Source organism: Mandrillus leucophaeus, unplaced genomic scaffold (assembly GCF_000951045.1).
Source record: "Mandrillus leucophaeus isolate KB7577 unplaced genomic scaffold, Mleu.le_1.0 Scaffold381, whole genome shotgun sequence".
Lineage (NCBI taxonomy): Eukaryota > Metazoa > Chordata > Mammalia > Primates > Cercopithecidae > Mandrillus > Mandrillus leucophaeus.
The window spans coordinates 827772-851684 of NW_012104043.1; the positions used below are offsets into that span (position 1 = coordinate 827772).

The 23913-nt window shown below is 41.5% G+C and overlaps 1 protein-coding gene across 1 annotated transcript in view; it reads right to left on the reverse strand.

The window, feature by feature from the left end:
• PKD2 (polycystic kidney disease 2 (autosomal dominant)) overlaps positions 1-20721 on the reverse strand; it is a 58387-nt gene extending 37666 nt beyond the window's left edge. Inside the window, exons 1-3 of the mRNA XM_011990730.1 lie at positions 20612-20721; positions 3486-3619; positions 1238-1488 (exon numbers count right to left, since the gene is read on the reverse strand). Of these exons, the coding sequence (XP_011846120.1) occupies positions 1238-1488; positions 3486-3619; positions 20612-20705 (479 nt within the window). The 5' untranslated portion in view covers positions 20706-20721. The remainder of the gene's footprint in view (positions 1-1237; positions 1489-3485; positions 3620-20611) is intronic.
• Between the last annotated feature and the right edge of the window lie 3192 nt (positions 20722-23913).

A 23913-nucleotide genomic window follows, 5' to 3' on the forward strand; every position in this document is an offset into this window, starting at 1 on the left:
CAACAAAACTCCCATCCCACAGCAGAAACTCAATGAATAATACTTTTCATTTTTTATTTATTTATTTTTCTGAGGTGGACTCTTGCTCTGTTGCCCAGGCTGGAGTGCAGTGGTGAGATCTTGGCTCACTGCAACCTCCACCACTTGGGTTCAAGCAATTCTCCTGCCTCAGCCTCCCGAGTAGCTGGGACTATAGGCACATGCCACCACACCCAGCTAATTTTTGTATTTTTAGTTGAATCAGGGTTTCACCATGTTGGCTAGGCTGGTCTTGAACTCCTGACCTCAAGTGATCCGCCCGCCTTGGCCTTCCAAAGTGCTGGGATTACAGGCATGAGAAACTGTGTCCAACCTGGATTTTTACTAAATTTGTTTCTTATGGGTTCTGGTATTAAATAGAGTATACACTGGATGGTACAAGAAGAATACACTAATTGAAAAGGTGATTGCCCATTGTATAGTAACAAATGTGGATTCTGGGCAACTCAGTTTCCAAGAAAAGAACCTAGATGAACCAACAGAATTAGCTGAGCAAAGCTTAGAAGATGACTCTGACCAGTGACGTACCCAGGGACAGCAACCCCAAAGGCCCACGCTGAAATGGCCTGGGAGGTCTTCCTGTTTCTTTATAATAACTACAAAACTTCTAAAATAGTAAGTGCCCTCCCTTAATACACAAGATGTTTGAAGTATGGGTACCAAAGTGTACAAAAAGCCCCTGTAAATATGCATGTGTACAAATACATACTTAAAATCTCAAACATTTGAGTAAAATGGGCTTTAAAGCAAACAAAAAATGGCCTCACAAGCTTACACATTAAATAACTCCATTCTGAACAAAAACCTGTTTGTAAGACCTATAAAAAAAGAGTTCCTGCACCTGAAACCTTGCTGTTAAATAACTTAGTGGATGATGTTACTGGACCTATAAAAACAGGGCCCAGGGCATCTTAAATGAAATTTTCAAAGGCTCAGATAATTAATTTTTTGTGGGTCATATGGTCAACGATTTAGTGTTTTGAAAAATATGCATGTAGAAACTGAAAGAAGGCTAAAAAGTAGTGAAAACTTGAGAAGTCAAAGGTCAAGTTGGCCAAGGTTTAAATATAAGCACTGAAGAGTCACTGAACTTCTTTTTGCCTCGGTGAAGGTGTCAGGGAATGAATGAATGAATGATGGGAGGTCAGAGAATAAATGAGTGAATATCACCAAGTGGCAATGAGTCCCAGACACTTACGCGGTTCCATTTCGGGGCCCGAAGGGAGCCCTATCTTCACTACTGACAGAGTAGACATCATAGCACTCTTTAATTTCATCTCTCAAGTCCTGGGGGATAGAGCAGGATCCATTTCTGACTCGGAGTTGCCGTATTCGTGGTACCCCTAACAACAGGTTCTCATAGAAGATGAAACTTCGGTTGTCAGCTTCAGTCTGGTTACTGGGCTGCATCTTCCAGTACAGCCCATCCAATAAGGAGCCTTCTGTGAACTAAAAGCACAGGAAACATCTCTGAAAAAGTTCCAAGCTCAGCTGCTGTCTTGCTCCTGCCTGGAACGTTTGCATAACCAAGCATTTGGCAACTCTATGAAAATAGTAGAGTGATAAGGATGAGTTTTGTCGTCAGAGAGATTTGGGATAGCATCTTGCCCTATCACTTGTTAGCTATGAGGCCTTGAGCAGGGTCCTCTGAACCAAGGTTCCTGCATCTGGAAAACCCATCTTTTATGTAGTCACTGCATCTGGCACAGAGTGGGTACTTAATACGTGGCAGCTCTGATTTGCATAGTTACTGCACCTGGCACAGAGTGGGTACTTAATATGTGGCAGCTCTGATTTGCATAGTTACTGCACCTGGCACAGAGTGGGTACTTAATATGTGGCAGCTCTGATTTTTGTTCTTGGACTAAAGGTGGGGTCATAATTAACTCCACTTCCCCTTATTAAAATAATGTCTCACATAATCATGGTTCTAAACTTGTTTAGAGAAAAGGCTACAGTTTTGATTACCAGCCTGGCATCTGATAGACCTTTCACCTGTCTGGACTATTTTGCTGTATGGTGAACTCTCCAATCCCTCCTTATCCCTTTAGAGATTGGCATTTATCATCATGGAATGTGTACACAAAAGTCTCTTGTTAGTTTGTACAACTAGCTATGCCTGTAGGGAAAACAGATCTATTTCTCAGTGTGCTATCCTTATCAGATGATCAACAGAGATAGACTGATTTGCCCTCTCAGATGGTGAAAGATTCATATTATACAAGTGTGGCTTTGGATGCCAAGTACTTTTGTATATGAATAGGTTCCTGTGACCCAGTTGTCTCTATCCTTAAAATCAATAGCTCTGACCCCAGGGTTTAGTAAGAATTTTAGAAACTATCTCCCTAAGGAGAAACAATAATTTCCTTTTCAATTTCCCTTCCAATTTTCTTAGATTCTAAGCCCCATATCCCTCAGATGAGTTTAATATTTTTCCTGTGGTGTCACTCATTGCTATACTGTTAACTATGTTGGAATTTGGGAAGGGGCTGGACTGGGTTGAACTTCACAACAGCAAACCTTTTGTTTGTTTTTGGTTTTTTGTTTTTGTTTTTTTTTTTTTGGATTTTTTTGAGACAGGGTCTCACTCTGTTGCCCCGGCTGGAATGCAGTAGCATGGTCATGGCTCGACCTCAAGCAATCACTCAAGTGATCCTCCCACCTCAGCCTCCTGAGTAGCTGGGACTACGGGTGTGTGCCACCCCACCCTGCTAATTTTTTAATTTTTTTGGAGAGACAAAGTCTTACCATGTTGTGCCCAGGCTGGTTTCGAAATCCTGGACTCAAGCAATCCTCCTGCCTTGGCCTCCCAAAGTGCTGGGATTACAAGCGTGAGCCACCAAGCCCCACCAACAGCAGACCTTTGAAAGAATGTCCTTACTTTGTGTCAAGCACTGTTCTAAGAGCTGGGGATACATGCCATCATCAACAAAGAGACAAAATGCAAAAGGCGAAGCAAGACAGAAGAACCACACTGTCCTTCATTGGCCTTACATTCTAGGAGATTCTCAATAAATATTTATTGAATCTTGACTCATGGAACGAATTATAAACTAGGATGAAGAAGTAGCTGTCAGGCTAGAAAAAAATTGATTTTTCTTGTTCCCTAGCCATGTGACCATATGATTTAAGCATCCTGAATCTCATTTTCCTCATTAACAAACTAGGGCATACTCTTAGTACTTACCTTATAGAGTTACCATAGAAATTAAATTAGGTAAGGTATGAAACACTCAGCACAGTGCAAGGCACAGGCAAAGTTCTCAGTGTTAACTTTACCCCTCTTTGAGAGTAGGAACAGTAACTTCTAACAACTCACCATAACTTACATCTCACACAGTGTTAAATGCAAAGCAGGTCCTGTCGATACTCATGCACTGAAATGATGAAGCCAAATGAAAAATTTTCTGTGATAAAGAGGTACTTTCAAAGTTATTTGCAAATACCTTCCAGAAGTCTTCCATGGAAGACAGAGTTTTAAAGTTAGTTTTCTCTGTTTTGGACACGGGGGTGTCTAGGAAGAGCTGTGACATCATCCGGGTGTAGTAGTACACATTGGAGCTCATCATGCCGTAGGTCACTGGAACACAGAAAGATCCAAATGAACGCCCCCAGGGAATCGGCACACATTCACACACCAGCAGCCTTCACGAAGGGATTGTTCCTATGGATAAACAGTTTGGACAAATATCCACAGAAGGTCTTCTCTCACCCCTGCCTTCCTTCCCCCTATCATTCTTCTAGGATATCTCCCTATCTCTCTGGCTTATAAAAGAAATATGTAATATTAATATTGGCTCATATGAAACAAAATTGGCTTACTATTGAGTATCAGTGTAAGATCAGGAACGTTTACTTGATATTTGGGACTTCCAACATGCCTACTCAATTTCATCTTCCACCACCTCTCGGCTCAGATCCTCCATACCAGTGAGGCTGATCTGCACAAGGTCATAGCTATGCTGGGCTCCCCACCCTCCTGCTGTGCACACTGCCTACTCTCCCTGCAGTAACATGGGCAAGCCATTGTTTGTTTCCTCCAGATCAATTCTCCATTCTTCTCCGCCCTGTTCTGTGCCCTGAGGCTAACCTTTATGAACTGTACCAACTGGAATCCTTTGCCCTACGGGGATATCAAGGACAGAGTTTGTTCCCCCACCCCGTTCTCCATACCTTCACCATCTGGATGCAGTTTGGCAGTGGAGACTCTAATCTTGGCCATGGGTGCTGAGGGAATCCCTTTTCTCACAACCACACTGGGCTCCCACTATGCCACTCCCTCCCCCAGTTCCCTAAAGCCTGGAGGTGGTAACTTTTTTTGAGTGCATCACTTGCCCTTTTTGGTTCTCTTAACCCCACCACATCTCTGTAAACAGTCCCTTCATTAAACTTCTCTTAATCACCACTTGAGTTCATCATCTCCTTTTTCTAAGATGCTGACTGACACAGACATATCTGCTTCCCACCTACCAGTCAAATCTTGAATGGAACCCTATAACTCGAACTACATCCCTGCCATGGACATTTACTGATTATTTTGAATGGTCTTGGAAGGAGGTGGGAAGATCCTTTACAAGCTTAGTAGACCAAAGGAGATCAGGGTCTGACTCCTGGCCATGCTCCTTACTTGCTATACGACCTGTGCAAGTTGCTTAAACTTTCTGAGCTTCAGTTTCCTCTTCAGTAAGATGGGGATAACCAACTATCCCATGGATTTTTTGGTGCCTAAATAAAAACAATAACTAAAATTTATCCAGTACAGTGGTTGACACTTAACAAATGTTCAATATGGTGGCTCTTCCTCCTTAACTGGTTTGTTATAATGCATTTATTATAAATTTCAGCACTTTACCAAGTACTTTCTCATTCTGGACTTTAATGATTGCAGGTATAATATAATTCCTATAATTAGCTGATAAAACGTTTCAAGGGGAAGGAAACATGTTCTATGCTTTTTAAAAACTACAGTTCTGAATACCCATGATTAATACTTACCTGAAACTATAATACATTTCAGGGATCATATTCAAACCTATAGAAATTATTTTAGGATTAAGTACTATTTAGCAAATCTCTCCTTCATGCAGCTGTCTTCTCCCCACTCTGCATTTTTCTTTCTTTTTTTTTTGAGACAGAGTTGTTGCCTAGGCTGGAGTGCAATGGAGCAATCTCGGCTCACTGCAACCTCCACCTCCCAGGTTCAAGCAATTCTCCCACTTCAGCCTCCCCAGTAGCTAGGATTACAGGCATGTGCTACCATGCCCAGCTGATTTTTTATTTTTAGTAGAGACGGGGTTTCACCATGTTGATCAGGCTGGTCTTGAACTCCAGACCTCAGGTGATACACCTGCCTTGGCCTCCCAAAGTGCTGGGATTACAGGTGTGAGCCACCACACCTGGCCCCTCTTCCCCTTTCAAGCATCATAGGAAATTAAGATTATTTAAGAAGGGTAGGTAATAATGATCCAAACACGAGTGTGTTTGGGAGTTCATCTCAAGCAATCAATTAAGCAGTAAATACACATAATACACACAACTTGTATACTGTATCTAGAGATGTATGAAAAATGTCCAGTCCCCCTGGTTTGGCTCCCTCACCTGTCATCCTATAACCTAATGTAATTAGGACAAGAACAGTCCTCTTCAGGTGTTACATGACTTACTACCTCTCAGAACTGTCTTGCGACAAGAGTTAAGAGTTTAGAATTCGAATCCACTCATATTTATGGAACAAGGTATTGGGCATGAAGATGAACAAGATGTGATCTCTGCACTCAGAAGAGTTCATAGGGTCCCCAGCGAGTGCTGCCTAGCCAACTCCCACAAAGGATGCAAAGGATGGACATGAGTACACTGTCCTCTGCAAAGGCCTGTCAGTCTACAGTCAATCGAGGAGAGAAAGGGACATGACACAAGAGCAAGCGGTGAAGGCTGCTAAGAGCCAACCAAATAATTAAGTTGATTATTTTCAATTAACTTGGAATTGGAATGTACTTTGGATTGACTGATTAATATAGACTGTTGTGGAGTTTTTAACCTGTGGGTTTACTGTGGTTGTTGTTAAAAAGGAATTTTGATAAATTATTTACATATTTTTATTTATAAATATGGTATAACTATATATAAGTATGTAAATATAAGGATCTTAGATACTGAATTGAAAATGTATCCCTTTATTTTCCTAGACCACTCATAATCCAGTACGGATTTTTGCTTTTGAAATTCTCAAGATCTATATTGGCTTTAATAGCTTCACCAAAGGGCAAGCAACAGGTTCTCTTGGTTATGTAGCACCATCTGCTGGACAGCCAGGTAAATAATCCCTTCCAGCTTTGAAGGGATGATTACCGTACCTTTTCTTTCTTTCTTTTTTTTTTTTTTTTGAGACAAGGTCTGGCTCTATGGCCAAGGCAGGAGTGTAGTGGCACCATCTCCGCTCACTGTAGCCTCAATCTCATGGGCTCAAGTGATCCTCCCACCTCAGTTTCCCAAGTACCTGGGACTACAGGCATGCACCACTGTGGCCAGCTAATTTTTAAATTTTTCGTAGAGATGGGGTTTCGCCATGCTGCCCAGGCTTATCTCAAACTTGTGAGCTCAAGTGATCCTCCCTGCTCGGCCTCCCAAAGTGCTGGGATTACGGTCGTGAGCCACCGCGCCCAGCCTTAACAGATATTTAATCAGCAAACATTAACTCAGTCCTTCTGTGCCAGGTCCCAAGGAAGTTCATGGCACACCTGAGTGACAGCTCACAAACTCTGGTGGTCAGCTACACCATGAGCCCATGCAGGTGGCAGCTAAAAGCCCCCTGAATTTGGAGTCATACTGATTTGGTTTTGAGTTTCAGCTTGCCTCCATCCTGAACATCTGCCTCTGTTCATGATGGCGGGTCTTGCATCTTGAGATCTTGGACAACTATTTAACTCTTTTAAGCCTGATTTTGGAAACCAGAAAATGAGAATAATACCAAGGGTTTTTGTAAAGCTCAAATGGAGAAATATATGTGAAGACATTTGCACACTGTAAAATGCAATGGAAATATAAAACTGTTAACATCACTTCTCCTTTAAGTCCCTGAAAGGAAACTGGAGAAAGCCCACTTGAAGGTAGCATTCACTCTCTAAATGAAATGAATTGTGAAGAAAAATTTAGTGCATGAAATAGATAACCTTAAATGAGGACCAGAAAGGAGACAAGAGTATTAAAAAATACATAAAGGACACATACATCTGTATATATGTACACATCTTTCTTCTGCTATTTAATCCTTGTCTTAACCCCTGAATTTCCATTTTCCATAAAATAAACTAGAGCAAAATACAGTAAAACACAGTATTGGCCAGACACGATGGCTCACACCTGTAATCCCCACACTTTGGGAGGCCGAGGTGGGCAGACCGTTGAGCTCCAGAGTTTGAGACCAGGTTGGGCAACAGGGTGAGACTGCACCACTGCACTCCAGCCTGGGCGATAGAGCGAGATCTTGTCTCAAAAACTTTAAAAAAAAAAAAAGAAAAGAAACTATCACCAAACAACCAGCATGTGAACTAACAAAAGCTGCCTTAAAAACATGGTCTATCATTTCAAAATAGCAACAAATACTATTTTATTGTTAATATTGTTGAAAAATATAGGTTCAAATATTAAAAACAAATAAAGGGTATTGTAGAATAGTATATATTACATAAATTCCAAATCATTAGGATAAAAAAGCAAATAAAAAATTTCCATCCAGCAAAAGAATATAAATGGAAAATAACAGGAACATATGAAAGAGAGGAAAATACTAAATAATATTAATTTGACAAAAAAAACCATGAAACTTGAATGGTTTAGACTCTTACTAAATGACAAAGTTTTAAATATTGGTTAAAAAATAAAAATGCATCTCTAGAATTGTTAGAAGAAACCCACTCAAAGCTAAAAATAAATGAATGGGAAAATATATCAGGGACAAAATATTTTTTAAAAGGTTTTAAGTGGTATTATAATCCTCTGACAGAGGACATTATAAGGTGAACACTCAGTTTGATTAAAAGGTTATTTTACATTGGTCAATTATACTATACATAATGACTTAACTGTAATGAATTCTTATGTATTGAATAACAGAACATCAAAATATATAGAGCAATACCTGTTAGTAATAAAAGAATGATCAAAACTACAATTGCAGTTGGAAACTTAAAACCCTGTATCTTTCAATCTTTGACAGATAAAGTAAACAAAAATTACCTAGGAATATTAAGGGTTTGAATTAAGTATATGACTTGACATAGATATATATATGTGTTAAGAGATTAAATTTTTTCCCTCTCTTAATAACCCTTGGGCCAAAGAAGAAATCAGAGCTGCCATAAAAATATAACCGTATTAGATGCAAAGACAGTAGAACCAAGATGCCTTGGCCACAGTATTTCAGGTAATCTGCCACAAGATGAAGCTATCACTTTGCACAGGAAAACGAACTGCTTTGCTAGCTGTGTATTATATGATATCCTCACAGGGATGCAGTGGAAATAAAATGCAAACAAACATTTGAAGGGACTCTATAAACTCAAAGTGCTATACAAGATGATAACCTTGACTTACAGTGGAGGTACATCCTGATAAACCCATTGTAAATTGAAAATATCGTAAGCTGAAAATGCAGGTAATATAACTAACCTACTGAATGAACAACACAGCTTAGCCTGGCCTACCTTAAACATGTTTAGACACTTACATTAGGCTAGTTGGGCAACATCATCTGGCAATACAATACACCGTAGAGTACTGGTCGCTTACCCTCATAATCACATGGCTGACTGGGAGCTGTGGCTCCATCTCTAGAGTATGGTAGCCTGGAAAAAGACCAAAATTCAAAATTGAAAGTATGGTTTCTATAGAATGTGTATCACTTTCACATCACCATGAAGTTGAAAAATCATAAATCGAACCATCGTAAGTTGGGGACCATCAGTATATAAATGCAAAGCACTATACACAAATCAAGGAATTATTAGGCTTGAATTGATTAAGTGGACATACTATAGGAAATTCTGTGTGTTAGGAAATGAGAAGTGCTAGTGAACAAGAAATGGAAACAGGCAATGCTGTCAGCAGTTCGTGAGACTCTCCAGGTGTCGGCACTGAGAGGTGCACAGCTGCATCCCATCCCTGCGAGGGGGGTGAATGCATGAGCTGGTCTGGTCTGATAATCCTGTGTGAAGAGGTGGGCCTGAACGGCAGCACAGCTCGGAGGTGGGGGCTGGTTCGGGTGGGCACCGCTAAGCTTCTGCCTAGATCTGGTTCTTGAGCTGATTTTGAAGGATGAGGAGGAATTAGAATGACAGAAAGGAACAGTGTACACTGAGGCTTTTTGAGATCACAAGTGGTTTGATGTGGTTGAAGAACCAGATATTTATAGGAGTGACAGTTCTAAAGAAGTAAGTAAAGATCGTTTGGTAAAATGCCAGCCTATTGTCTAAAGATTTTAAAGTTTATCTTGACGTTGAGATACCATGTTAAATGGAAGAGTGATCCCAGCACTTTGGGAGGATGTTGCAGGAGGATCGCTTGAGCCCAAGAGTTCAAGAACAGCCTGGGCAGCAAAATGAGACCTCATTTCTACAACAAATAAAATTAGCTGGGTGGTGTGTGCCTGTGGTCCCAGCTACATGGGAGGCTGAGGCAGGAGGATCTCTTTAGCCCCCAAGCTGCAGAGAGCTGTGTTCATGCCACTGCACTCTAACCTGGGTGACAGAGTGAGACCCTGTCTCAAATAAATACATAAATAAATAAATGGAAGAGTGACTTGTATTAATCTGGTTCCAGAAACAGCAGTGCTTGGAAATTCTAAAAAGTCCAGACACAGGGAGAGCAGCTTCCATCTAATCTGTGGTTCATATTTCGAGGCCTCTTAAAACTTAAAGGAATCTTAGGAATCTTGTCCCTTTCATACTTAAACCATGGGGTGTTCTGCTGTAAATCCCTCACCAAGGCCAACCAGAACTACAGGTCTGGCCCCTGGTCACCTTTCCATCTTCATCTGATGATCTGATCTCCAGGAACTGGCTTCACTTGGCTTCTGAGTGTTTCTGGAATGATCTGAGTGTTTTCCTGCCTCAGAGCCTTCATTCATACAATTCTCTCTTCCTCTGTTCTCAATCTTGCTTCAGGCTTCAGAGAGGCCTTCCTTGAGGGAAATCCTTTTCCCCAATCATCTCCTTTCATATCACTTATCACATTTAAGGACAGGGCCTAAATCTGTTTTTAATTAAATTACTGACCAACTGAACAAGTCAGGAAAGAGATGATTAGGATTAAAATAGGGACAAGAGCGACACAGGAAAAAAGACAGATTAGAGAGCCTCTGAAGAGGCAGAATGATCACAGAAGACTGGGAAGGGAAAGCATCCAGGATGACACCCAGGGTTCAAGTGAACTAGAGAGCATGGCTGGATAGATGGGTGGGAGATGAGTTCAGGATGGGGCATGTTACCAGTGAGAGAGGGCTGTGAGAGATCCCATCGTAGATGTCCAGCAGAAGCTGGTACTAGGTTCAGAGCTCATGAGTGGGACATGGGAGTCACTGGCACGCGAGTACTAGTTGAAGCATTGTCTGTGGAAAAAATGACCCAAAGAATGTCACAGGCCCAATCAGAGAAAACATTCTGTAAACATGCTTCAGAGAGAAGAAAGTGAAGCAAGTGAACACAGCAAGGAGGAACACAGGAAGAGAGAGAGTTACCAAAGCCAAAGAGGGAAGTCCTAGAATGCCAAACTCCACTGGACCAAATGCCAGGAAGAGGCTGAAAAGAGCCATCCCCAGTGACCTTTGTGAGGGCTTTTTTAGGAGGCAGAAGTGAGACTGCAGAATCAATAAGAGAGTTTGTGAAATACAGTCACTAAAACCCCCAAATCTTTTAATCCAGGTTTGGTCAACATTTCAAAGAAAATTGTAAGTAACAATTGTAAAATTGTGAGGAAAATCTTTAAGGGGTAAAGGCTGTTGATACAAGTGCTTCTGAGAATGGTAGTATTGGCTGGTATTATTGTGTTTTAAAAGTGAGAGAAAGATGTATAATATTTACATACAGACAATCTAGGATATATGATGGTCCAACTTACTGATTTTTTGACTTTAAAATGGTGCAAAAGTGATAAGTATTTAGTAGAAACTGTACTTCGAATTTTGAATTTTGATCTTTTCCTAGACTAGTGATAGGCAGTTTGATGCTCTTGCAAGGGGCGGCAGTGGCAATAAGCTCAGCCACACAATAGCAAGGGTAAACAACCAATACTCTACAGTATACTGTGTTGCCAGCACTTTTGGATATTGTCTTGTGTTTTCACAACCCATTTTGGTCACATTTGTTTTTTTTTTTTGAGACAGGGTCTCGCTCTGTCACCCATGCTGGAGTGCAGTGGCTGGATCTCAGCTCACTGCAAGCTCCGCCTCCGGGGTTTACACCATTCTCCTGCCTCAGCCTCCCAAGTAGCTGGGACTACAGGAGCCCGCCACCTCGCCCGGCTAGTTTTTTGTATTTTTTAGTAGAGATGGGGTTTCACCGTGTTAGCCAGGATGGTCTCGATCTCCTGACCTCGTGATCCACCTGTCTCGGCCTCCCAAAGTGCTGGGATTACAGGCTCGAGCCACCGTGCCCGGCTCCATTTTGGTCACATTTAAAGTACATCTATATGTCTTCTATTTCCTGTCATTTTAAAATTGAGTTTTTGTCCAGTCAATGTATCAGAAAGGGTGAGGAGCCCTCCAGCCATAGTCCAAGGCTTAATAGTTACTTCTCATGGATTGCAACATGTGATCTTAAGACTGAAACTGTTTGTTGTGAAAAGATATGTGGGGAGCTATCAGGATATTTTTCACTGGAAATGGAATTAGCTTGCAGCTGCTGTGAGATTAACTCACTGACCTTTACTTCACTGACCTTGATATCAACTTGATCTTCATGGAATCTCTGGCAAATTAGGAAAACTATATATTTAGACTAGCATCCGTGTAAGATTTTTACAAGTAAAATAAAATATTCCTTTCCTTTTCAGAACACAAGGCAAAGTTTCCTTCTTTCAGAGATAAATAAATGGAAATACATAGATCTTTTCTTAAAAGGGCTCTTCCTGTCCTAGTACACACCACATTGTACTATGATTTTGTTGTTCAGTTCTCCATTTTCATTACTTCTTTGGATACTACTGAGTTTAAAGTTAAATACTTTCTGTAGTAGTTCATTTTCACACTGCTATAAAGAATTGCCTGAGAATAGGCAGGAAGAGGCTTAATTGACTTACAGTTCTGAATGGCTGGGGAGACCTCAGGAAACTTAGAATCATGGCAGAAGGCAAAGGAGAAGCAAGTCCCTTCTTCACAAGGCAGCAGGAGAGAGAGGGAGAAGGGGGAGGCCCCAGACACTTACCAAACAACCAGATCTCATGAGAACTCCCTCACTATCATGCAAACAGCATGGCGGAAACTGGCCCCATGATCCAGTCACCTCCCATCAGATCCCTCCCTTGACACATGGGGCTTACAATTGGAGATGAGATTTGGGTGGAGACACAGAGCTAAACCATATCATTCTACCCCTGACGCCTCCCAAATCTCATGTCCTTCTCACATTTCAAAACCAAACATGCTTTCCCAACAGTCCCCCAATGTCTTAATTCATTCCAACATTAACTCAAAAGTTCAAGTCCAAAGTCTCATCTGATATAAGGCAAGTCCCTTCCGCCTACGAGTCTGTAAAATCAAAAGCAAGTTAGTTACCTCCAAGACACAACAGGGGTACAGGCATTGGGTAAATGTTCCCATTCCAAATGGGAGAAATTGGCCAAAACAAAGGGGTCAGAGGCCCCATTCAAGTCTGAAACTCAACAGGGCATTCATTAAATCTTAAATCTCCAAAATCTGCTTTGATTCCCTTTCTCACATCCAGGGCACGCGAATGCAAGGAATGGGCTCCCATGGCCTTGGACAGCTCCACCTCTGTGGCTCTGCAGGGTACAGCCCCTACAGCTGCTTTCACAGGCTGGCACTGTGTGTCTGCAGCTTTTCTGAGCGCAGAGTACAATCTGTTGGTGGATCTACCATTCTGGGGTCTGGAGGATGGTGGTCCTCTTCTCACAGCTCCATGAGGCAGTGCCCCAGTGGGGATTCTGTGTGGGAGCTCCAACCCCACATTTCCCCTCTGCATTGCCCTAGTAGAGGTTCTCCATAAGGCTCTGCCCCGGCAGCAGACTTCTGCCTGGACATCAAGGTGTTTCCATAAATCCTCTGAAATCTAGGCAGTGGCTTCCAAAGCTCAACTTTTGTCTTCTGTGCACCCAAAGGCCCAACACCACATGGAAGCTGCCAATGCTTGGGATTTGCACCCTCTGAAGCAATGGTCCAGCTGTACCTTGGCTCCTTTTAGCCATAGCTGGAGCTGGAGTGGCTGGAACACAGGGTGCCATGTCCCAAGGCTGCACAGAGCAGTTGGGTCCTGGGCCTGGCTCATAAAACCATTTTTCCCTTCTAGACTCCAGGCCTGTGTTGCGAGGGTCTGCCCTGAAGATTTTCTGAAATGCCCTGGAGACATTTTCCCATTGTCTGGCAACTCACGTTACTTATGCAAATTTCTCCAGCCAGCTTGAATTTCTCCCCAGAAAATGGGTTTGTCTTTTCTACCACATGGTCAGGCTGCAAACTCCCTAAACTTTTGTTGCACTCTGCTTTCCCTTTAAACATAAGTTCCAACTTCAAACCATCCCTTTGTGAGCACATATAACTATACGCTTTCAGGAAAAGCCAGGTCACCTCTCGAATGCTTTGGTGCTTAGAAATTTCTTCTGCCAGATACTCTAAATCATCTCTTTCAAGTTCAAAGCGCCACAGATCTCTAGGGCAGGGGAAAAATGCCACCAGTCTCTGCTAAAACATAGCAAGAGTGACGTTTATTTGAGTTCCCAATTAGTTCCTCATCTCCACCTGAGAGCACCTCAGCCTGGACTTCATTGTCCATATCACTATCAGTGTATTGGTCAAAGCCATTCAACAAGTCTCTAGGAAGTTCCAAACTTTCCCACATCTTCCTCTGAGCCCTCCAACTGTTCCAATTGCTGCCTGTTACCCAGTTCCAGAGTTGCTTCCATAATTTCAGGTTATTTTTATAGCAGTACCCCACTCCTGGTACCAAGTCTCTATATTAGACCATTTTCACACTGCTATAAAAAACTGCCTGAGACTGGGTAATTTATAAAGGAAAGAGGTTTAATTGACTTACAGTTCCAAATGGCTGGGAAGGCCTCAAGAAACTTAATATCATGGTGGAAGGCAAAGGATCTAGGAAGCACCTTCTTCACAAGGCAGCAGGAGAGAGAAAAAGAAGGGGTAAGTGCCAGACACCTATCAAACAACCAGATCTCATGAAAACTCACCCACTATCATGAGAACAGCATAGAGGAAACCATCCCCATGATCCAATCATCTCCTACCAGGAACCTCCGTCAATACATGGGGATTACAATTGGAGATGAGATTTGGGTGGCAACACAGAGTCAAACCATATCACTTTTGTATTTGAATAAATTGTATTTATTTTTATTTTCTTTTATTTTATTTGTTTTGAGACAGAGTCTCGTTCTGTCACCCAGGCTGGAGTGCAGTGGCATTACCACACCTCACTGCAGTATCCATCTCCCAGGTTCAAGTGATCCTTTTGCCTCAGCTTCCTGAGTAGCTGGGAGTACAGGCATGTGCCACCATGCCTGGATGATTTTCATTTTTTTACTTTTTTGACACAAGGTCTCACTCTGTAGCTCAGGCTGGAGTGCAGTGGTCCAATCATAGCTCACTGCAGCCTCAAACCTGGGCTCAAGCAGTTCTCCGGCCTCAGGCTCCCAAGTAACTGGGAGTACAGGTGTGTGCCACCGTGCCTGGCTAATTTAAAAATTTTTTATAGAGACAAAGTCTTGCTATGTTGCCCAGGCTGGCCTTGAACTCCTGGCCTCAAGTGATCCTCTCACCTTGGCTTCCTAAAGTACTGGGATTATAAGCATGAGCCACTGTGCCTGCCCCTGGATTGTTTTTCTTTTTTTTTTGTTGAGACAGAGTCTCGTTCTGTCACCCAGGCTGGAATGCAGTGGCGTGATCTCAGCTCACTGCAACCTCTGCCTCCCGGGTTTAAGGGTTCAAGCAATTCTCTGCCTCAGCCTCCTGAGCAGCTGGGAGTATAGGCACCTGCTACCACGCCTGGCTAATTTTTGTATTTTTAGTAGAGACGGGGTTTCACCATCTTGGCCAGGCTGGTCTTGAACTCCTGACCTCGTGATCCACCCTCCTCGGCCTCCCAAAGTGCTGGAATTACAGGCATGAGCCACTGTGCCCTGCCTATTTTTTCTACTCTGTAAAATATTTATGGAAGTCTACTGTTTTTCTCAAGTGATTTTTGAGTTTCACGTGTTAAAATATTAATCCTTTGTGATGTTTCTTATAATCATTCTTTGTAATTGCTTTTCTGCTTTTTAATGTTGCCTATTTCTTTGACAGAGAGAAATATTACATTTCTACAATGTTGACTCAGCTAACTTCTGTGGTTTCTATTATTGTGTTTAAACATACAGATTTTTTACTCAATTTTATAGAATGAGTAGAGAACACAGAAAAAGGAAATGGTAAATATATTTTTATTATACATTCACCAAATACCTTCCTTGCATTTTTTCTTTCTTTTTTTTTTTTTTTTTTTTGAGACAGAGTCTCACTCTATTGCCCAGGCTGGAGTGCAGTGGTACAATCTTGGCTCACTGCAAACTCTGCCTCGCAGGTTCAAGTGATTCTTGTGCTTCAGCCTCCTAAGTAGCTGGGATTACAGGTGCATGCCACCATGCCCAGCTAATTTTTGTATATTTTGCAGAGACAAGGTCTCGCCATGTTGCCCAAACTGGTCTCGAACTCCTGACTTCAAGTGATCTGCCTGCCTCAGCCTCCCAAAGTGCTGAGATTATAGGCATGAGCTACCATACACAGCCACTGTTTTCAAAGATCTTATAATATTCTTTATTCCCTTCTTTAACTTCAACACCTAACTCACACAATAGCAATACTATTGCTATTTATAACAGTAACCCATGTATATTGGTAAGTGCTTAATGGTGAATTCATCGCAACTCTCAGGTTTCTAGTAGGAATAAATCCTAAATTACAGAGAAAGTTAGATTACTTAATTCTCATGTCATTTCTGTGCTCTTGGTTAAGTAGACTGATTTTTAAAACACAGGGGACATAATTTTCATTGGTAAGATGGAAAATAAGCTCTTGGTGAGCAGTTAGCTGCTCCAAATCAATCTGAGACCGAGCTCCAGAAACTATAGCTCTTAGAACTGAGATAATTCTGCCATTCTCAACAATCTTTGGCAAGAATAACTTCTTACTAATACTACTATATGACAGACAGCATCCTAGGATCTTTTCATGTATTATTTCTAATCTTCACAATGATATTTCCAAATACTTGTTTTACGAGTGAGGAAACAAAGGCTTAGAAAGGTTAATTAACTTGCCCACATTTACCTAGCATGTTAGCGGTGGAGCTGGGATTTGAACTCAGGTCTGTCTGATGCAAAAAAAAACCTGTACTCTTCTTACTATGTCAAACTGCTTTCTAAAACCCTACCTACCCTAAAACCCTAAAATCACCTTCTATGCAAGGTGATATAGTTTGGATGTTGTCCCCATCCAAATCTCATGTTGAAATGTAATCCCCAATGCTGAAGCTGGGGCCTGGTACAAAGTGATCAGATCATGGGGGTGGATTTCTCAGGAACAATTTAGTACCATCCTCTTGGTACCGTCCTTGAGGTAACGAGTGATTTCTCATGAGATCTGGTCATTTAGAAGTGTGTGGCTTCTTCCCCGCCCCACTCTTTCTCTTGCTCCTGCTTTTGCTACATGATGTGCAAGCTCCGCTTCACCTTCCGCCATGAATAACAGCTTCCTGAGGCCTCCCCAGAAGCAGATGCTGGAGCTATGCTTCCCCTACAGACTGCAGAACCATGAGTCAACTAAATCTCTTTTTATTTATTTATTATTTATTTTTTGAGACAGGATCTTGCTCTGTTGCCCAGGCTGGATGGAGTGCAGTGGTGCAATCACAGCTCACTGCAATCACTGACTCCCAGCTTCAAAACAATCCTCCCACCTCAGCCTCCTGGGTAGCGGGGACTACAGGAGCATGCCACCATGCCCAGCTAATTTTTGTATTTTTTTGTAGAGAAGGGGTTTCACCTTGTTGTCCAGGCTAAGTTTGAACTCTTGGCTCAAGCAATACACCTGCTTCGGCCTGACAAAGTGTTGGGATTACAGGCATGAGCCACAGTGCCTGGCCAAACCTCTTTTCTTATAAATTACCCAGTCTCGGGTATTTACAGCAATGCAAGAACAGCCTAATACCCAAGGCATAGGGGTAAATACACTATCTTATTTACATACAGAGTAATGAGTTTGATATTCTTGGTAATTTGATATTGACATTGCTGGCAAGATTTTAAAACTAGTAATTAAAAAGATTGCTGGTAAGCAATAGGGAAAGGACTCAGTCACTAGAAGCCAGTAAGGTTTGGCTAGGAGTAAACCTTGCCTGGTTATTCTCACTTCCTTTTTAATCTGGTCAACAGCTCACAGATCAGAGGAATGGTGGAATTATGCAGACAGGCATTTGGAGAAGTCTTTCCTATCATCTTGTTTATGAACACTCCAAGCTGGATGATAATATAATGAAGTGAACTCCAACCAAAGAGCCTTGATTAATGGACTGATGTTCTTAGACCAATCTTTTTTGGTTTAATAATTTACAAGGATATGGATACAGATAATAACTCTGCTGATACTGTGAGGCTTCAGGGAGTAGCTGATGTTGAGATGAATGAATCCAGATCCAAGATAATTTCAACAGAATGGAAAAATGGGCAGATCCTAATGAGATGAAATTTAACAGGGTTGAAAGGGGAGTCCTCCACTATGGTCCCAGGCTAGCTCACATATAGCTGGGGGATACAGTGATTCACAGTTTTTGGTGAAGATACTAAAGAATTATTTATATGATGAGATGGTCTCATGAGTCTGGCCATGGCAGGTTGCACAAGCCACAGTGTAGCGTCTGGTTTAGGAATCTCACGGCCCCACTCACCGTGGTGAGGCTCGTGTGCTTTCTCAGGGACTCTGATGAACAGAACATGCACCAGAGGGACTTTCCATCAAGGGAGTCACTCAAACTTGTGTCTCCAATCACATAATCAACAGTTGGATGAACTAGAAAGGCTTAACCTGAAGAAGGCTTAGGGGAGATTAGGTATTTGTCTCCAAACTTCCGAAGAGCTGAATTGGAAAAGCAACATGGAAAAAAGATACTTGGTATAGGTAGGTTTGGAGAGTGCAACTGGGTAGAAGTCACAAGAGACAGACTCTGGCTTCACTGAAGGAAGAACTTTCTAACATAGCTATAAAAAAATGAAATGAACGATTTCAAAGAAGTAAGTCCCTTAACCTGGGACTCTTGTTCAATCAGAGGCAGGATGAGTAACCATACGAGAGGGATGTTTAAGAGAATTTTAGCATTCAGTGAGGTCAGACCATATGATTGCTAGGATATCTTCCTAACCAGAGATTCTACAATATTCCAAAAACAAAATTTTTAAATATATAGCTGCTCACATAAGAAATAAAATGTGATTTGTGTGAAAAAGAACAAAAAGCAACAATATTATCAAATAAACAAGAAAATCAATTCAAATGTGACTTTAGGCATGTTTCCTAAAACTCTCTGTCTTCAGCTTACTTCTCTGGCTTACTTTCCAAATTTATCACTGTATCTGAAAACTCATTTCTCTAGGCTATATTATGGAGGCTCTGTTAGTAGATCTGGGCAAACCACATACGTATTTTAAAATCACTGAGTGATTCTAATGCTCAGTCAGTTTGGGGGACTGTTGAAATTCTAGACTTATGTACAGGGGTTACCTTCTATTTTGTATAAGAAATTTGTCTGTATATGTAAAGCTTGAAAAGAACTTAGTAATTCTAATCAACTTGTTAATATTTAAGGCCTCTGCAGTTTAATATTTAAGCACCATTTTAACGCAGGCAACAAACTCAATCTCAGTTTCTAAACTCTAACAATTTAAAACATAAAAACATCACATCCAGGCTGGGTGCAGTGGCTCATGCCTATAATCCCAGCACTTCTGAGGCAGGAGGATCACTTGAAGCTAGGAGTTGGAGACCAGAATAGGCAGCAAAGTGAGACTCCACCTCTACAAAAGCTTTTAAAAGTTAGCTGGGCATTGTGGTATGCAGCTGTGGTCCCAGTTACTTGGGTGACTGAGGTGGGAGGATCATTTAAGCCTAGGAGTTCCAGGCTGCAGTGAGCTATGATTGTGCCACTGCACTTTGGCCTGGGAAACAGAACAAGACTCTGTTTCTAATTAAAAAAAAAAAAAAAAAGGAACCCTTTTATCAGAGGAGTTTGGTAGGAGGCTCTGGGGTCATAAATCTGCTTCTTCATCTGTTCTCGCGAAGACTTTAGATGAGACATGACAGAAATCCATCATCAAACGCCCTTTGATTTAGAGGACAAATCCATCACCTGTGGCTTTCTGGACTTTGAGACAAATGGTTCCTACAGCTAATCTAGCTCAGGCGTCCCTCCCCTCCCCCTACCAGAGGATGAGAAGACAAACTGAAAGAAGAAAAGAACAGGAAAGAGACTGGCCTATAGCAAGTTTCTTGTGGAGTAAAAGTCCAGCAATTATTAAAGATTGACAAGAAATAATGTATTAAAATGAGGCAATGACACAACCTATCCAAATCTAAAAGAAGGAGACTTTTACATGTATACGCCAACAAAAGCAATATTAGTAGGATTATTTGTATTTTCTGAAAGTTAAGTTTGGAAAGTCATTTTTCTGGAAATAATTCTTATGCAGACTTTATGTTACCTGATATAATAACAGTATGACAATAATGATGATACTGTAATAATAGTGACACTGTATTCATTGTTAAGAAATCTAATACAAAAATCCTCTAACTTGGTTTCTTGGTGTCGGGCAGGTTGCCACGAGTATCTCATAGTGAAAATCGTCACCACTGACGATGAACTAGCTGGTCAGATAATGCTGATTTTTAATTAATGTTTACCAGAGTGCAGAAGAGAACCTGACCAAATTCTAAATTGGAATTGAACTCTTTGCCTTTCCCTTCCCGTGTTAAACGCAAGTCCACAGTCACTTAGCACTTGGTCAAATTCTTTCTTGCATATTTTTCAGAGCCTTCTGTTGCCATCCACAGTTTTGGGAAATGGGGTTATAGCAGAGAACAAATCATGTCCCTTTTCTTATAAAGCTTGCATTCTACCATAGGAAGATAGTCAATAAACAAATGCCCAAATTAAAAAAAAATTCAAATTAAAAAAAAAAAGGTAAGAAAGTAACTTCCGAGTTGCCCCTCTGGTGCATAGACACTTCCTTTTAACGATGATTTGGACAGGTCAAATCTTTTCAAAACTTTCCCATAAGTGGAAGGAAATATTCTACTTACAGATGCACAAGACTATGAGAAAAAGGAGGTATGTGACCAGTTCCCGTAAAACACTTTTAAGATATTTCTCTCGGTTAGTGCTGCTTTCCTCCATGAGTCTTGTTCCCCAGAGACCTTTAAAATAATAATGAAAAAAAGAAAAGATGTCATTTTATTTAAGAAATCTCATGAATGGCAAAAGGGAAAATAAAGAACAAACTAAACAGTATCACCTGTAAGCGAGAGTCTCCTTTTTTTTTTTTTTTTTTTAAATCACATTTTCAATGCAACGAGAAACTGGTTTTGTAGGCCTACCTTTTATTTAAGGGTACATCTGGCTCCACTGTTACCCGAAACATGCAAAACATAAGGCAACAATCCTGATCATTTTATAGGCTCCCAAGCCCATTAGGAGTATCTTAGTCAAATTTTAAAAAGAGAACAGGAAATAAGGAAGGCCTAACAGAGGAGTTAAATAATTGTGCAAAACTTATCAGTTCTTCCCATTTGAGGTGGATACAACCCTGTAATTATCCTACTACTAAACCCAGTTAAGAACATGATGTAACTGTATTTCAAGTAATACCTTTTAGGTCACCCCTGATGAAAAGAAGTCCTTGTTGGAGAATCATTTCAATATAGAAACATGTTATGCTTCTTTTTTTTTTTTTTTTTTTTTTTTTTGAGACAGAGTCTCGCTTAGTCGCCCAGGCTGGAGTGCAGTGGCGCGATCTCGGCTCACTGCAAGCTCCGCCTCCCGGGTTCACGCCATTCTCCTGCCTCAGCCTCCCGAGTAGCTGGGACTACAGGCGCCCGCCGCCTCGCCCGGCTAATTTTTTGCATTTTTAGTAGAGACGGGGTTTCACCGTGTTAGCCAGGATGGTCTCGATCTCCTGACCTCGTGATCCGCCCGCCTCGGCCTCCCAAAGTGCTGGGATTACAGGCGTGAGCCACCGCGCCAGGCCAGAAACATGTTATGCTTCTAACCTACCGGCATAAAAGCTCTGCTCTGTAAGAGCAGAAGCTGTCCTATTAAAAAACTCCACGGTGACTGATTACACTAAGCGTGCTTGGCTTAGCAGATTTTTAAAATAGCAATTAACATACAATCCTTAAAAGCAGCAACTCATCCATGTTCCCTCTCTCTCTGTAGAAAGGGTAGAATCAGCAACCATGTTCTACATTTTAGCAGATGGAAAAAGCGTTGGGCTGGCTGAGTGAAGATGACGTAACCCTCCCTGAGCTTGCTGGAGAGAGTGACCGCAGTTTTGGACTCAGCAAGCAGCAGACATGGTGGTCATCATCCAAACCCCTGTTAATGAACAGTGTGGTAAAGTCACATTGCTGGTTACTTGGAAGAACCTTAACATTTTCCAAAAAAGACAAACCTCTCAATCCTTTCAGTTACATTAGGTTGGCTGTTAAATGGAAACCAACCTGGTCCCTGCATGTTGTCTCACACTTTGATTCCACAGACCTTAACTCCTTCAATAATGGAAACTCACACAGCCACTTTCACCATAATCAAGCCACACAGAGAAATGGGAAAAAGAGCATAAGGTCTTTTACTAAGAAGAAATGAGTTCATGATTAGTGTTCATGTATTTTTTAAGTCTTATAATAATATATATGTTCTATTCCTGAATTTGGGTATTCCCTTTCCTTTTCTTTTTTCCTCCCAAATGTCCTTTAGGAAAATCAGCACTGAATTCAAAAACACTGTGTTACGCATCATACGTTTCACCAACACTGAGAGTGGAGTATAACTTATGACTAACTTTGCTTCTGCCAAGATCTGGTAGTTGTCAGGGAATTACTCACTCAGAAGAAATGCAGCAAGCAGAATGTTTGTTCACTGAAACACTATCATACTAAAGAATTATTACAAATTTAGATGACACGGAAAATTACAACTTAGAATAACACAGAGGCAGCCAAAGATTAGGCTCGGTAGCCCTGGACACCAACACACCACTGCTTTGGGTAAATTTTTTTTGGAGGCCAGGCCTAAAATATATGTCAACAGAAACTGCTCGTCTCTTTACTCCCAGGGAAGACTGTTGCCCTGTCTCACTTGGTCAATGATTTCATTCTCTCTCATGGTTTATAAACAACTAGGCACTAAGGAACAGCCATGATTCTTAATATTTATACATGGTATTGCTTGGCCTATAAATAGAAAAAACAAACTCCTATCAAATTTTCTTCAAGCTAGGCTGGGTGTGGTGGCTCACGCCTATAATCCCAGCACTTGGGAGGCTGAGGCGGGTAGATCACTTGAGGTCTGGAGTTCGAGACCAGTCTGGTCAACATGGTGAAACCCCGTCTCTACTAAAAATACAAAACTTAGCCAGGTGTGGTGGTGGGCGCCTGTAATCCCAGCTACATGGGAGGCTAAGGCAGGAGAATCGCTTGAACCCGGGAGACAGAGGTTGCAGTGAGCCAAGATCACACCACTGCACTCCAGCCTGAGTGACAGAGTGAGACTCCATCTCGAAAAAAAAATAATAATTTATTCAAGTTAAACTTGTGATGGCCTATGGCAATTTAATTCTAGCCTTTGAATGAAACATTTCAAATGGAAAGAAACAAGTCCTCATATGTATGTATGAATTTATTTATTTTGAGGCAGGGTCTCTGTCTGTTACCCAGCCTGGAGTGTAGTGATGCAATCACAGCTCACTGAAGCCTTGACCTCCTGGGCTCAAGCCACCCTTCCACCTCATTTTTTGATTTTTCGCAGAGATGAGGTCTCAATATGTTGCCCAGGCTGCTCTCGAATTCTCGGCCTCAAGTGATCCTCCTGCTTCAGCCTCCCAAAGTGCTGGGATTAGAGGCATGCCGCTGCACTCGGCCTCCCTTATTTATATTTTTATATTATATACCTCCATATATTTTCTTTCTTTTTTTCTGTCTTTTTTTTTTTTTTTTTGAGAGAGTCTCACTCTATCACCCAGGCTGGAATACTCTGGCACAATCACAGCCCACTGCAGCCTTGACCACCTGGGCTCAAACAATCCTCCTGCCTCAGCTCAGCCTCCCAAGTAGCTTAAACTACAGGCACATACTGCCAAATCCAACTAAGTTTTTAATTTTTGTAGATGTGAGGTCTCACTACATTGCTTAGGCTGGCCTCAAACTCCTGGGCTCAAGCAATCCTTTCGCCTTGGCCTCTCAAAGTGCTGGGATTACAGATGTGAGCCACTGTGCTTGGCCCTGTGTATTTTCCTTTTCTAAATTACTCTATCTACTTCCTCAAATATTTACTGCTTTAAATTTTTCATCCCATTTTCCCACTGGGTGTGTATGTAGGACCAATCTTA